This window comes from Rutidosis leptorrhynchoides, chromosome 9, assembly GCF_046630445.1.
Source record: "Rutidosis leptorrhynchoides isolate AG116_Rl617_1_P2 chromosome 9, CSIRO_AGI_Rlap_v1, whole genome shotgun sequence".
Lineage (NCBI taxonomy): Eukaryota > Viridiplantae > Streptophyta > Magnoliopsida > Asterales > Asteraceae > Rutidosis > Rutidosis leptorrhynchoides.
Window position 1 is genome coordinate 254,718,920 of NC_092341.1, and position 17,009 is coordinate 254,735,928.

Genomic DNA, 17,009 nt, shown 5'->3' on the forward strand with positions numbered 1-17,009 from the left:
TTTCTAAGGATATATGATGTTCCCCTAATACGAGCCGTCGATTTCCACATTGGTTTAGAAAAACCTGGTGGTTTAGAGGTTCCCGGGTCATTGTTACAACTTAAGGACTTCGGGGGTTGACGATACATATAAAGTTCATCGGGGTTGGAATTAGATTTCTCTATTTTTATGCCCTTTCCCTTATTATTTTCTTTTGCCTTTTTAAATTCAGTTGGGGTAATTTTTATAACATCATCGGAATTCTCGTCGGAATCCGATTCATCGGAGAATTGGTAATCCTCCCAATATTTTGCTTCCTTGGCGGAAACACCATTGACCATAATTAACCTTGGTCGGTTGGTTGAGGATTTTCTTTTACTTAACCGTTTTATTATTTCCCCCACCGGTTCTATTTCTTTATCCGGTTCCGATTCTTCTTCCGGTTCCGATTCTTCTTCCGGTTCCGATTCTTCTTCCGGTTCCGACTCTTCTTCCGGTTTGTCACACCCCCAAAATAGGGCCTAGGGTATTTGTGACTAATTATATCAAATCACAGTTGTATAAACGAGAACGACTCTATATGAGACGTTTTGAATAAAACATTTATTAATAAAACAGCGGAAGCATTAAAAGTTTTACATCAAATTTAAACTGAAATAATAATAATAGTCTTAATGCAAAGTAAATGTAATGAAATGAAGACTCCATGTAGCAGCATTCAATTCATCAGGTAGCAATCATGGCAATCATCTTATTCGTCACCTGAGACAAAACATGCTTAAAGTGTCAACCAAAAAGGTTGGTGAGTTCATTAGTTTATCAAAATCAATCATTTCCGTTATAATAATAGGCCACAAGATTTCAGTTTCATAAATATCCGTACACTAGCAAGTGTATAAAAGCATTCTATAAGTTGTAGGCACCCGGTAACAAGCCTTAACGTTCATGTTTTACCCTCCGAAGTACACCAGATCAGGTGTGTTTAAAATAACCTCGAAGTACTAAAGCATCCCATAGTCAGGATGGGGTTTGTCAGACCCAATAGATCTATCTTTAGGATTCGCGCCTACCGTACATAGACAAGTAGTTTAATGTTACCAAGCTAAGGGTATATTTCTGGTTTAAACCCACGTAGAATTAGTTTTAGTACTTGTGCCTATTTCGTAAAACATTTATAAAACAGCGCATGTATTCTCAGCCCAAAACTATATATAAAAAGGGAGCAAATGAAACTCACCTTAAATAGCAGTTGAAGTATTCCACGCAAGAAAGGAAAGTAAAGCAAGTAAGTGACCGAGATATCAACTAGAAGTAGTCCTTTAAGAGAGAAATGAGAGATTAAGGTGTAAGTTTGAAATGAGAAATGTATGTGGTATTTATAGTTGAAAATGTTAGGTAAAAAAAAATTAAAATAAAATAAGTAAATCTTAAAAGTTAAAATAAGAAAAATTATTTTGTATTTTTATTAAAAGTAAATCTTAAAAGTTAAAATAAGAAAAAGTAGTTTGTATTTTTATTAAAAGTAAAATCTTAAAAGTTAAAATAAGAAAAAGTAGTTTGTATTTTTATTAAAAGTAAATCTTAAAAGTTAAAATAAGAAAAAGTAGTATGTATTTTTATTAAAAGTAAATCTTAAAAGAAAAAGTAGTTTGTATTTTTGTATTTATTTATTAAAAGTAGATATAGTTTTTATTTTTATTTTGTATAAAATTCTAAAAAAAAAAGTTGTTTAATATATTTCTAAACATTTTATTTCTATATTTGTTTAATTATTAAATACGAATTTTATATAAAAATTATTATTATATTTAGCTTTTATAAAAATTAAAATTTATGATTATTAATTTATAGTTTTTATTAGTTTTATAAATGTTATAATATTATTTATTATTTAGTTAATTATATATTCTATTAACTAAATAACAAAATTAATATAAATATTATATATATATTCATTGATGTAATTATGTTATATTATATATCATAATCTTATTTATAATATTTATAATTATATTATTTATTTTAAGCGTACGTTTATTCGGTCAACGTTAAATTTATTCGTATATAACAACTCTAGGTATTTTAGTAAAATCGGAAGTCGAAAAGTGAGGGTTGTTATAGTACCTACCCGTTAAAAGAAATTTCGTCCCGAAATTTAGTTTTTGCCATCAATCGGCGTTGTTCGTACCTAGACGAGGATATTTACGTTTTATCTGGTCTTCACGTTCCCAGGTAGGTTCGAGGCCTTTCGTGAATTCCAACGGATAGAATATTGTTCTGTTTCATGCATTTAAATAATACGAACCCTAATTTCTTACAGGTTCTTCTATAAAGTGCATTTTATCATTAATGCAGAGGTTATCTAAAGGATTAATAAGAGTGTCATTTGACTAGGTTATCCACAAAAGGGATGATGGTGTTATACGAGCATTTTAGTAAACTGAACACATGAAATGTGTTATAAATAGTATTGAGCTTATTTAAAACTTTGAGTGTTTATGTCACAATATTAGGGTAGAAAAAAAACATAGAGTAGTTCTTGAAAATTATAGTCATGAAGTTTGATAGAGATCATCATTGTTTACAACAAGAATATTGTAATGATGAATATAAGTTGAAAAATAAAGTTTTATCACTACTGAATAATATGGATAAAACGATTTGATTATAGGAAGCGTATAAATGAAGCTATTGTAAAAGAGTGAATGAGAAATTAAATGTTCGTCTTAACTTTTGACGTAGTCACGATTGATTTCCGGAATTCAAGGGATTAAAGGAAATCTTCGTAATCCATAAGATTTGATTCTCCGGTAATTAAGGAATTTGAAATTTTCTTTGATTAAATGAGGTGAATTGCTTCAATTGCTGTGTTTGGAATTTTGCTATAAATTAGCTTCTTCCGTTTCATTATCTTCACCACTTCTATACTGTCTTCCTCAATTCATACTTCCAAAGATTGTGAGAATGCTCCATCCAGTTCTTATTCTGGATATTTTTCTGACTATCATTTCAGTCATTCTTCTTTTTTATTTACCACCAGAGGAATTTGTTTTCTTCTACTATTACCTTGGGGTTATAGTGTTTTTAATTCTCCCATGTTTTTACGTTGCAATACGTATTGATATACACGGTTTGTAATTTCGGTATCGTTATCGGGCTACATATTTTCCCTTATATGTCGGAGCTCTTTGCCTTTTTATTCTCCTCTCGACTCTAAGTAAAGCGAGTAATGGTCCGGAATTTGTAGGTATGAAGTTTCGAATGGACCTACTGTTCTAAGCGTAATATCACGATTTGATTTGGTAAATTACCAGAATTACTGAGGATAGAACTATCAAGAATATATTTTCTTGATATGTTCAGAGATTAAGTAGAATGTAAGAGTCGTGTAACATGGCAAATGATGATTATAAAGTCTATGAATCATCATCTTCCATTAAAAATTTAGCATGACTTACTGTAATATAATCACGTTGGCCTGACGTCATTATATTATACTAACTCATGCTTCAATTCTCAACACTACTTCAAATCATTCAAAATTTGAATTTAAATTTTACGGAATATAGAAACTTAAACAGTTTTCCTTTATGATGTAATAAAGATATTGCAAAGAGATAATTAATTGCGGACAAGAATCGTTATGAAGATATCTTTAGAAATATCGAGGATATTTATAACGAAAGATACGATGATATTTTAGAATTTCTAAAATCGATGGATAATGAAGAAATTCTTCTGTAAGGATTTAGAATGCGTAAAAAGATCTTCTGTGATTTCCTTCAGAAATCGAATCATCTAGATTCTTTGGTTATAGGTTTAGTCCTTGGGATTTGTCCTTGGTCTCCTTCATGTTTTGCTCAATCCGTATTTCAATACCAGATTTTCTTTTGAGCTTTTCCAACAAACAATTCTTTATTATCAAGCTTCTGGTCATTAAGGCCATCTACAGCTTTTGCTGCTTCATCAGCATTCTCAAGGTTAACTGATCTGAATCATTGATTATCAATCCGATATGTTTTCAAGGATTTTGAAGAATGTACAATGTAATATATTAATGTGAATGTTAGATATTTCTTGGGTATTACCTACCCGTTAAAATATTTTCACAATCAACAGTTTGTACAAAAGAATTTTTAAATACAATCTTTATGAAAATATACATACAAATATATTTTCTTCAGATGTAATTATGGATTTAATAAGTTAATATAATATTAAACTCATTTGATTTATGGTTGAAACGAGAATAAATAATCTCCAAAACTTTAGAGATTACATAATCGTCGCGGAATATTTCTTTAATGAAGTTATGAATCAATACTTCATCGTTCATTGTTATTAATATACCTCAATATATGATGTTTATGCTCGTGGATTTCTTGTGAAATTCATAAGGCACAAATGATGTTTTCGAGAAATTTTCGAGTACATCGAAAATAGGAGTGTAAAATCACACATGCATTTGAATAATACACTTAGTTTATTATGAAATGGAGTTTATTGTACTGAAGCAGTGATTAATGATTGTTAAGTCATTAACGAAGGATGTACATCATAGCGTATTAGTGATATGAATTAACCAAGTAGTACATACTAGTTAAGATTCACTCGTAATAGTTTAGTACGAAAAGATTTATTATTGTTCCAAACCATATATATATAAATTATACATATATAATTCTTCAGGAAGAATGAGTCAATACATCTTAACTCATTATTACTAATATTCCTTAGTATCTATGGGCGTATGATGTCGATGTTTGAGGTACCGATTATGATGTTGAGATGTGGGATGCTGATGTTGTTGTTGGTGAAGCTGATGCTGTTGGTGGTGATGCTGATAGTACTGGTGGTGCTGGTGCTGCTGTTGGTGCTGCTTGTGGTACTTGGTTAGTAAGTGTGAGCCTAGCTACCAAATCGCGCACTATTTCCTCCAGGGTTTCTACTTTACGCTCGAGTCTATGGATTTGTTCTACCCATTCCTCTGTAAGGTTTGTCAATTCTTGATATTTAGTTCGAAGTCTTCTAACTTCTTCTAATAACCCTTTCTGGTTAGAATTCGGGAGTAGAGGATGAATATTGTCGTTGGTTACATCGAGTCGACCTTCGAGGCGGAAAATCCTTGCGAAAAGAGTGAAAACGGTATTGCGAACAGGTTCGCCGGTAAGCGGATTGAGTACTCCGACGTTTGGTGGTAAGTTTGGCTCGTGATAAGGAGTACCTTCTTCATTTCTCCATAGGGTGAGTATTTCGCGAACCCATCCCCATTTTCTAAAGAAATCACGGTAATTGATCGGTGGGTGTGCTCCTGTCACGCTATCTTTGGAGCTAGAAGAACTTGAGGAATCAGGTGAGAAATCCATATTATGTGTTTGGAATAGGGTTTGATATGAAATGGGTGTTGAATATTGAATGATATATTCGTCTCCTTGAATACGTATATATAGCAGAAAGATTTCCGTAATTTACGGAGGAAATTTAGGAAAAGTGTTAGACAAGGTCTATTGGGAATAGATATGCTAAGATACGATTTGTCTATACTCCAATAATGGCAGTATGATGTGTCGAGATTATAAAATGATAAGTATGTAATCTAATAATCTTTCGATTAAAGACTTTCAATTCGTATACTGTGATAACCCAATGACATTTCCCGGTTCGCAAACCGATGCATAAAGGCATAAGGCATATAGGTACGTGATATAACAGGGAGTTATATACGTTTGAGTATGAATTATAGGAGTTTCAAAAATCTTGGATAATATTTCATGTAATACATATGTAATACACAAAACCAGGATAGATAGTCTTGTTCTTAATAAGTTCACCACTTATTAAGTGCGTAAGTGACTAAGTGTTGTATGATCACTATAGTCAGGTTTGATATTGTGCACCATACCCAAACATCTATGCCACCGCCGAGTCACTTGAATGATCAATTGTTACCGGTTGGCCCAGGAATTCTCGACCAAAATCTAAGTTTGGCATTCGAAATCCACAAGCGTCCCATAGTGGTACCAAGGATCACCCTAGGCCTTAAGTAGTGTTGACGTTCGAGTAATTTCACATTATCGTGTATGTTATAATCTTAAGATTTAAGTATAGTTTCTAAGATATAGTGTAGCATTTATCAATTAAAGGCAACAATTAAAGGCACTATGGTCAAGGAAAGTTGTAGTCCTACATTGCTAAGGTACCTAATTGTATAAGGCACACATAAAATGCAATCCTGGTTCTCTACAACAACCTGCTCTGATACCAATCTGTCACACCCCCAAAATAGGGCCTAGGGTATTTGTGACTAATTATATCAAATCACAGTTGTATAAACGAGAACGACTCTATATGAGACGTTTTGAATAAAACATTTATTAATAAAACAGCGGAAGCATTAAAAGTTTTACATCAAATTTAAACTGAAATAATAATAATAGTCTTAATGCAAAGTAAATGTAATGAAATGAAGACTCCATGTAGCAGCATTCAATTCATCAGGTAGCAATCATGGCAATCATCTTATTCGTCACCTGAGACAAAACATGCTTAAAGTGTCAACCAAAAAGGTTGGTGAGTTCATTAGTTTATCAAAATCAATCATTTCCGTTATAATAATAGGCCACAAGATTTCAGTTTCATAAATATCCATACACTAGCAAGTGTATAAAAGCATTCTATAAGTTGTAGGCACCCGGTAACAAGCCTTAACGTTCATGTTTTACCCTCCGAAGTACACCAGATCAGGTGTGTTTAAAATAACCTCGAAGTACTAAAGCATCCCATAGTCAGGATGGGGTTTGTCAGACCCAATAGATCTATCTTTAGGATTCGCGCCTACCGTACATAGACAAGTAGTTTAATGTTACCAAGCTAAGGGTATATTTCTGGTTTAAACCCACGTAGAATTAGTTTTAGTACTTGTGCCTATTTCGTAAAACATTTATAAAACAGCGCATGTATTCTCAGCCCAAAACTATATATAAAAAGGGAGCAAATGAAACTCACCTTAAATAGCAGTTGAAGTATTCCACGCAAGAAAGGAAAGTAAAGCAAGTAAGTGACCGAGATATCAACTAGAAGTAGTTCTTTAAGAGAGAAATGAGAGATTAAGGTGTAAGTTTGAAATGAGAAATGTATGTGGTATTTATAGTTGAAAATGTTAGGTAAAAAAAAATTAAAATAAAATAAGTAAATCTTAAAAGTTAAAATAAGAAAAATTATTTTGTATTTTTATTAAAAGTAAATCTTAAAAGTTAAAATAAGAAAAAGTAGTTTGTATTTTTATTAAAAGTAAAATCTTAAAAGTTAAAATAAGAAAAAGTAGTTTGTATTTTTATTAAAAGTAAATCTTAAAAGTTAAAATAAGAAAAAGTAGTATGTATTTATATTAAAAGTAAATCTTAAAAGAAAAAGTAGTTTGTATTTTTGTATTTATTTATTAAAAGTAGATATAGTTTTTATTTTTATTTTGTATAAAATTCTAAAAAAAAAAGTTGTTTAATATATTTCTAAACATTTTATTTCTATATTTGTTTAATTATTAAATACGAATTTTATATAAAAATTATTATTATATTTAGCTTTTATAAAAATTAAAATTTATGATTATTAATTTATAGTTTTTATTAGTTTTATAAATGTTATAATATTATTTATTATTTAGTTAATTATATATTCTATTAACTAAATAACAAAATTAATATAAATATTATATATATATTCATTGATGTAATTATGTTATATTATATATCATAATCTTATTTATAATATTTATAATTATATTATTTATTTTAAGCGTACGCTTATTCGGTCAACGTTAAATTTATTCGTATATAACAACTCTAGGTATTTTAGTAAAATCGGAAGTCGAAAAGTGAGGGTTGTTATACGGTTCCTCTTCGGGAACTTGTGAATCAGTCCACGAATCATTCCAATTTACATTTGACTCTTCATTATTATTAGGTGAGTCAATGGGACTTGTTCTAGAGGTAGACATCTATCACATAATATCAAACGCGTTAAGAGATTAATATATCACATAATATTCACATGTTAAAAATATATAGTTTCCAACAAAATTTGTTAAGCAATCATTTTTCAAGTAAACACGGTCGAAGTCCAGACTCACTAATGCATTCTAACAAACTCGATAAGACACACTAATGCAAAATTCTGGTTCTCTAAGACCAACGCTCGGATACCAACTGAAATGTCCCGTTCTTATTGATTAAAAACGTTCCATATTAATTGATTTCGTTGCGAGGTTTTGACCTCTATATGAGACGTTTTTCAAAGACTGCATTCATTTTAAAACAAACCATAACCTTTATTTCATCAGTAAAGGTTTAAAAAGCTTTACGTAGATTATCAAATAATGATAATCTAAAATATCCTGTTTACACACGACCATTACATAATGGTTTACAATACAAATATGTTACAATAAAATAAGTTTCTTGAATGCAGTTTTTACACAATATCATACAAGCATGGACTCCAAATCTCGTCCTTATTTAAGTATGCGACAGCGGAAGCTCTTAATAATCACCTGAGAATAAACATGCTTAAAACGTCAACAAAAATGTTGGTGAGTTATAGGTTTAACCTATATATATCAAATCATAATAATAGACCACAAGATTTCATATTTCAATACACATCCCATACATAGAGATAAAAATCATTCATATGGTGAACACCTGGTAACCGACATTAACAAGATGCATATATAAGAATATCCCCATCATTCCGGGACACCCTTCGGATATGATATAAATTTCGAAGTACTAAAGCATCCGGTACTTTGGATGGGGTTTGTTAGGCCCAATAGATCTATCTTTAGGATTCGCGTCAATTAGGGTGTCTGTTCCCTAATTCTTAGATTACCAGACTTAATAAAAAGGGGCATATTCGATTTTGATAATTCAACCATAGAATGTAGTTTCACGTACTTGTGTCTATTTTGTAAATCATTTATAAAACCTGCATGTATTCTCATCCCAAAAATATTAGATTTTAAAAGTGGGACTATAACTCACTTTCACAGATTTTTACTTCGTCGGGAAGTAAGACTTGGCCACTGGTTGATTCACGAACCTATAACAATATATACATATATATCAAAGTATGTTTAAAATATATTTACAACACTTTTAATATATTTTGATATTTTAAGTTTATTAATTCGGCTGTCCTCGTTAGTAACCTACAACTAGTTGTCCACAGTTAGATGTACAGAAATAAATCGATAAATATTATCTTAAATCAATCCACGACCCAGTGTATACGTATCTCAGTATTGATCACAACTCAAACTATATATATTTTGGAATCAACCTCAACCCTGTATAGCTAACTCCAACATTCACATATAGAGTGTCTATGGTTGTTCCGAAATATATATAGATGCGTCGACATGATAGGTCGAAACATTGTATACGTGTCTATGGTATCTCAAGATTACATAATATACAATACAAGTTGATTAAGTTATGGTTGGAATAGATTTGTTACCAATTTTCACGTAGCTAAAATGAGAAAAATTATCCAATCTTGTTTTACCCATAACTTCTTCATTTTAAATCCGTTTTGAGTGAATCAATTTGCTATGGTTTCATATTGAACTCTATTTTATGAATCTAAACAGAAAAAGTATAGGTTTATAGTCGGAAAAATAAGTTACAAGTCGTTTTTGTAAAGGTAGTCATTTCAGTCGAAAGAACGACGTCTAGATGACCATTTTAGAAAACATACTTCCACTTTGAGTTTAACCATAATTTTTGGATATAGTTTCATGTTCATAATAAAAATCATTTTCTCAGAATAACAACTTTTAAATCAAAGTTTATCATAGTTTTTAATTAACTAACCCAAAACAGCCCGCGGTGTTACTACGACGGCGTAAATCCGGTTTTACGGTATTTTTCGTGTTTCCAGGTTTTAAATCATTAAGTTAGCATATCATATAGATATAGAACATGTGTTTAGTTGATTTTAAAAGTCAAGTTAGAAGGATTAACTTTTGTTTGCGAACATGTTTAGAATTAACTAAACTATGTTCTAGTGATTACAAGTTTAAACCTTCGAATAAGATAGCTTTATATATATGAATCGAATGATGTTATGAACATCATTACTACCTTAATTTCCTTGGATAAACCTACTGGAAAAGAGAAAAATGGATCTAGCTTCAACGGATCCTTGGATGGCTCGAAGTTCTTGAAGCAGAATCATGACACGAAAACAAGTTCAAGTAAGATCATCACTTGAAATAAGATTGTTATAGTTATAGAAATTGAACCAAAGTTTGAATATGATTATTACCTTGTATTAGAATGATAACCTACTATAAGAAACAAAGATTTCTTGAGGTTGGATGATCACCTTACAAGATTGGAAGTGAGCTAGCAAACTTGAAAGTATTCTTGATTTTATGTAACTAGAACTTGTAGAATATATGAAGAACACTTAGAACTTGAAGATAGAACTTGAGAGAGATCAATTAGATGAATAAAATTTAAGAATGAAAGTGTTTGTAGGTGTTTTTGGTCGTTGGTGTATAGATTAGATATAAAGGATATGTAATTTTGTTTTCATGTAAATAAGTCATGAATGATTACTCATATTTTTGTAATTTTATGAGATATTTCATGCTAGTTGCCAAATGATGGTTCCCACATGTGTTAAGTGACTCACATGGGCTGCTAAGAGCTGATCATTGGAGTGTATATACCAATAGTATATACATCTAAAAGCTGTGTATTGTACGAGTACGAATACGGGTGCATACGAGTAGAATTGTTGATGAAACTGAACGAGGATGTAATTGTAAGCATTTTTGTTAAGTAGAAGTATTTTGATAAGTGTATTGAAGTCTTTCAAAAGTGTATAAATATATATTAAAACACTACATGTATATACATTTTAACTGAGTCGTTAAGTCATCGTTAGTCGTTACATGTAAATGTTGTTTTGAAACCTTTAGGTTAACGATCTTGTTGAATGTTGTTAACCCATTGTTTATTATAACAATTGAGATGTTAAATTGTTATATTATCATGATATTATAATGTATAATATATCTTAGTATGATATATATACAGTTAAATGTCGTTACAACGATAATCGTTACATATATGTCTCGTTTCGAAATCATTAAGTTAGTAGTCTTATTTTTACATATGTATTTCATTGTTAATACACTTAATAATATATTTACTTATCATTTAACATAATTAACCAAGTGTATCAATATCTTAATATGATTCATATGTACCTAGTAAGACGTTGTTATAACGATAATCGTTATATATATCGTTTTCGAGTTTCTTAAATTAATAGTCTCATTTTTATGTATATAACTCATTGTTAAAATACCTAATGAGATACATACTTATAATAAAATCATGTTAACTATATATATAACCATATATATGTCATCGTATAGTTTTTACAAGTTTTAACGTTCGTGAATCACCGGTCAACTTGGGTGGTCAATTGTCTATATGAAACATATTTCAATTAATCAAGTCTTAACAAGTTTGATTGCTTAACATGTTGGAAACATTTAATCATGTAAATATCAATCTCAATTAATATATATAAACATAGAAAAGTTCGGGTCACTACACACACGCGCCTGCCAAACTGCCACTTTACGTCTTGTCAGCCGAATGGGTTTCTGCGACAGTGACAGGCATTTAATGACATCGAAACGCACGCGGAAAATTAAATGCTAACCGTTTTTTTGTTTTTTCTTTTTCGCTTAATAGTTTGCTATCTTATGTCTTGCGCCATATAACATCAAACTGGGGGGACATAATGATACCGCAACCCGCATGCGCAATACATACGTATGCGGGCACTCGCTGGCATGCGTATGCGTGTACTTTGTATGCGGTATGCGACATGCGGATTCGTATCGAATGCCTTTGTTCCTGGTACGGCGGTTACTTGGTCCCCAAGTAAGTATCTTTTCCATAATTATATCCGTGATTCAGGGGAGTTGGTTATGGAAGAGATTACCATTATCTCGGATGGTTCTAGAATTAGGGTTTGCCTATATATACAAACCCTTATTATCATTCTAACAACACAACAACGTTACGTAACAATCATCAATCACACATCTTACGTAACCGGCATCATCTCTCATCTTCTCAAGGTTAACAGGTTAGTTCTTTGTTGACTAGCACCTACAGCCTTTATATGAGGCCTTCTGATCAACGAACGTTATCGAAGGTAGACTTAATCACTTGGCCACTCCTCCGACATTATTATGTCGACCAGGGTTATTCACGGTAGCCGGACCGGAGAGCCTTGTTCTAATATCCTTAAACCCCCTTTGCGTATTGAACAGACATAGTAACCCTATGGTAAAAATATGCATGATCAATAGATAAAGATATTTAAGGTCCTAACTGTTTTATAGTTATTTTGCCAAAAAAAAAAAAAAAAAAAAAAACTGTGTGAGCCACATGATTGACAAAAGTGTGGTCCAAAACCAGGACTAGATGCTGCATGCCTGCACAGTTGTCCGTGTGCAGTGTGTATGCAAGAATGGATGAATTATCAAAATTATACTTCGTAACAAATTAGCGATTGAAACATTAAAATTTTGTGAAACAGAATATTACCTGTAATATCGTGTAATAATTGTTGACGAAATTTAGTGGTATTAAGAGTAACTCAATATGAAACGCTCTCTCTCACCTAATTCTTCTCCGGCAATTTTTTCCGGTGAATATACAAGTAAGTTTACAATTATTTTATAGATCTGTCAGCATCTTTTATTTCTAATAATCATATATCATCTTCTTTTTTATCCGACAACCCATCTCTTTGATTACACTTTAATCTTCATCTTTTTTTTCTTCTTCTTTCCACTGTATAATCATCGTCATCATTATGTACCCTTTTCCCACTTCTCCTTTCACACCAAGAAATCATACAGCAAAGAAAAATCACTCACAATCCAGATCATCAAACTTGATAAACGGCATCAGATATCAACCCGATAATGTCGGGATCTGGGTTAAGGTTGATAGGAATAGGAAACAACATGTTGATCATCAAACTGCTATTCCAATCGCTGATGAATTTCCACCACTAAACCCTTCATCTTCCAACCCTAATCCGCCATACCACATAAACCCTAATGCAGAAAACCCTAAATCTAATCCTCCTGTATTCACGAACCTCAACGCCGCAAGCTACTCTATTTATCAACGATTCAAAACACAGGAAAACGCCAGAAACCTAATCAACAAATTCGGGAATCCAACCGTCCCTCCTGCTCCACCCAAACCTGACAACAAATCAATAACTTCGTATCTCTTTTTCAACTTTCCTGATACATGGACCTCAATGAAGCTATGGGGATTATTCAAAAACTATGGTGAAATCTTTGAAGTTTATATCCCTAAAAAAAGGTTGAAGAATGGCAGTCGTTTCGGGTTTGTACGTTACAAGAATATCCCGAATCAACTTGTAGACACGATGGCAAGAAAGCTTAACATGATTGAAATCGAAGATAAATTTCTTGTTGTTTATAAGGCACATAATCGTAACAGTCCACATAATAATGCCACAGACCCTCGACCATCGGATAATAAATCTAGTCAGTCCAATGTTAGACCCAATCACTGTCATAATAACTTTGTCGATGACCGAAAATTCTCCGACATACTCAACAATACTCACATCTCACAATCATCTACTGTATTTGCCTTAAACAATGTTAACAAAGAATTCTCAATTAAAATACCAAAAGATGACAAGCTCATTGATCTCCTTGGTCATGGCCTCATTGGCGTTATCAAAAATATTGAACACCTGGAGTTCTTCGATGAAATTTGCAAATCCGAAAACCTTACAGGTTTTGTACCCAAGTACTTAGGGGGTAAACAAATCTTACTTTTATTCGATGACATCCGCGATGGTCTAGATGTCCTTAACCCGCAAAGTTTTGGTAAAAAACACCCTATTTGGAACTGGTTTGATGATATAAAACCATGGGATCCTGATGAAAACTCTCTTCAAAGTCGACTTGTTTGGATTGACGTTAAAGGGGTCCCTATCACGTGTTGGTCAGAATCTACATTTTTCAAAATTGCTAAGTGTTGGGGCGAGGTCATTGCGTCACAGAATTGCTCTATAGATGAAAAGGGATCTCAAGACTTGTCCGTAGGTAAGGTTCTTATAAATACTATGTCGTTTGTTCCATTTGCGGTCATGTTCACATACTACATGATTCCAAATACGTTTCTGCCTTTGTGACCGAATATGTTGAGCAAACCTTTGAATTCAACTCCACCGATAATAGCTCTTCTATTTGGGAGGATGACTATCAATCGGATGATCTCGGTTCTGATGATGAGTCATTCATGGGCGATGTTGACCTTAACGATTATAACGAGTCACATAATTCTGCAAACCAACGTGAAAAATCCGACAATGGTTCAAACCGCAATAATCACGAGCAATCTTCATCGTCAAAACGTATGGATACTGTTAGTTTTCCACAAAACCATAATGACCAACCAACTACCAAGAATAATGATTGTCATAATTCCAGCGAGCAACATGATTCAGATACTCATATCTCAGAAACACCAAAAAACCACGAAGTTCATGCTACCTCTGAACCTATTCCACATACTACTGACACACCTCTATATTCGAACGAGCCTGAAAAAAGTGATCCACCTGTTCCTATTAATGTTTCACCTCCAAGCCCACATGACATCATAAGTTCTATACTATCCAACAAGCCCATTAGTGAACATGAAAGTGAATGCCCTCTTGAGCCCACTAGACTTAACATGGATACTCCTTCATGCAACACCCAATCCATAACCCATACCCAATCCACCAAGCCCATTAATGTGACAGAATCAGATATCGAGGCGACAAAACATGATATGGATACGCCTATTCCTCACACCATCATCACGACAGAACCTATTATCAATTATCAAACTACACACAATCCTACTACTGATGCTAATGACTGCAACTCTACGCCTGCACACCATAACATTCCCAGCCCTGTCAATTCTGACCTACCTCCCAACTTTAATGTCGATGATGTTCCCGAATTGTTGAGTAACCCTTCTATTGTTAATCTCAAAGACAAAAGGAAGACAATGAAAGCCTCATCAAATAAGAAAATGAACAATGCCTACTCCAACAATATATGTTTTAAAAAGATTGTGCGAGACCAAACTATTCCTACATCACCTTCGAAATTAACCTCTATCCCCAAACCACCTATGGTCTCATCTAAAAATGGCACGAGATCGAAGTTTCTATATATCAAACATTGTGCTAGAAGCACTGATGGCAAAACCGCGGGCAACAATTCAAAGACATCGTCAAAAATAAAAAGCACTGATGGCACTACCGCAAACAAAGGCTCAAGCAATTCCATCAACACAAAGGAATTTGGTGATGGTCTTGGCATCCGATGGAGCTCGGATCATTGATCTACGTCTCATCCTATCGCATTGTAAGTCTTCTAATGAGTTGTATTTCACTTAATATTCGGGGTTTGGGTCAAACGAGTAAAATCAGTTGGCTCAAAAGTATTTGTAATAAAGAAAGTCCAGTAATTCTCGGATTACAAGAAACCAAATGTGGTAATTCACCTGACTCCTTAATTGAAGCTTTTTGGTACAATCCAAACCTTAAATTTGTCCACAAGGATGCAATCGGAGCCTCGGGAGGGTTACTTTTAATTTGGGATCCATCGACTTTTATTTTCGACCTTGCCATTGAGGGGGAATTCTTTATTGCCATTAAAGGCAAATGGGCGGGTTATGCTTCCGATATGGTTATCATTAACGTATATGGTCCACATAATCATCAGAAAAAACTTAGATTTTGGTCCGAACTTTCAAAACTTATCGACTCAATCGATGTCCCCCACATTATCTTTGGCGATTTCAATGAAGTAAGAACAAAATCCGAACGTCTTAATTGCATCTTTAAACAAACATGGACGGATAACTTTAATAATTTCATAAACAACAATAATCTCATCGACCTTCCACTAGGTGGAAAAAAGTACACAAGAATCTGCTTCAACAAACTTAAATTTAGCAAACTTGATCGCTTCCTCATTTCTGAGAGTATCCTCCAACTCTGGCCTGATGTCTCTTCCAAAACTCTCGACCGCGACCTATCCGATCACTGCCCTATTATCCTAAAAAACTCCTTCTTCGATTTTGGCCCTAAACCTACACGTGTTTTTAACGCTTGGCTAAAACTAGAAAATGCAGATGAAATCATAAAAAACACATGGTCCTTACCAGTTAATGGCAATCATCCTGACTGTATCCTTCGAAACAAACTAAAAAATGTCAAACTTGAACTTAAAAAATGTAGCCTTCAACTAAATAACCTTGACACTGAAATCAAATCACATATCAATGCTTCTAATGAATGGGAAAAAATCGCCGAAAACAGACCACTAACAGATTCTGAAAGAAATACTTGGGTAAACGATAAAATATAACACATCGAAAAAGAAAAAAAGAAAACAAACATGCTAAAACAAAAGGCACGTATTAAATGGAACCTAGAAGGAGATGAGAACTCTAAATACTTCCATAACTTCATCAAAAGACGAGCAAACAAAAACAATATTCGTGGCATCTCACACAACGGGTCATGGTCGGAGGACCCGACTACAATCAAATCTGAAGCGTTCAAACATTTTGAAACACTCTTCAAATCCAAAAAACGTAAAGGTGGTTGTTCTTTTGATAACGATCCTCATCGATCTTATATCACACAAGATGACAACCTTATCCTCGAAGCCCGATTTTCAGAAAATGAAGTGTGGAATGCACTTCAAGACTGTGACGGCTCAAAAGCTCCCGGTCCTGACGGCTTCAACATGAAATTCTTCAAAAAATATTGGTGGTTGATTAAAGAGGACCTAATGAATGCCTTAGAATGGTTTTGGCTCAATTCTGAAATATCTAAGGGATGTAATGCCTCCTTTTTCACGTTAATTCCGAAAAAAG

At 32.9% G+C, this 17,009-nt stretch overlaps 1 protein-coding gene across 1 annotated transcript; it reads left to right on the forward strand.

Annotated features, from left to right (window-relative positions):
• Positions 1–15,499: 15,499 nt before the first annotated feature.
• LOC139868696 (uncharacterized) lies at positions 15,500–16,495 on the forward strand. The gene has a single exon (XM_071857035.1). The coding sequence runs from the start codon at positions 15,500–15,502 to the stop codon at positions 16,493–16,495; it is 996 nt and encodes a 331-aa protein (XP_071713136.1).
• Positions 16,496–17,009: the final 514 nt, after the last annotated feature.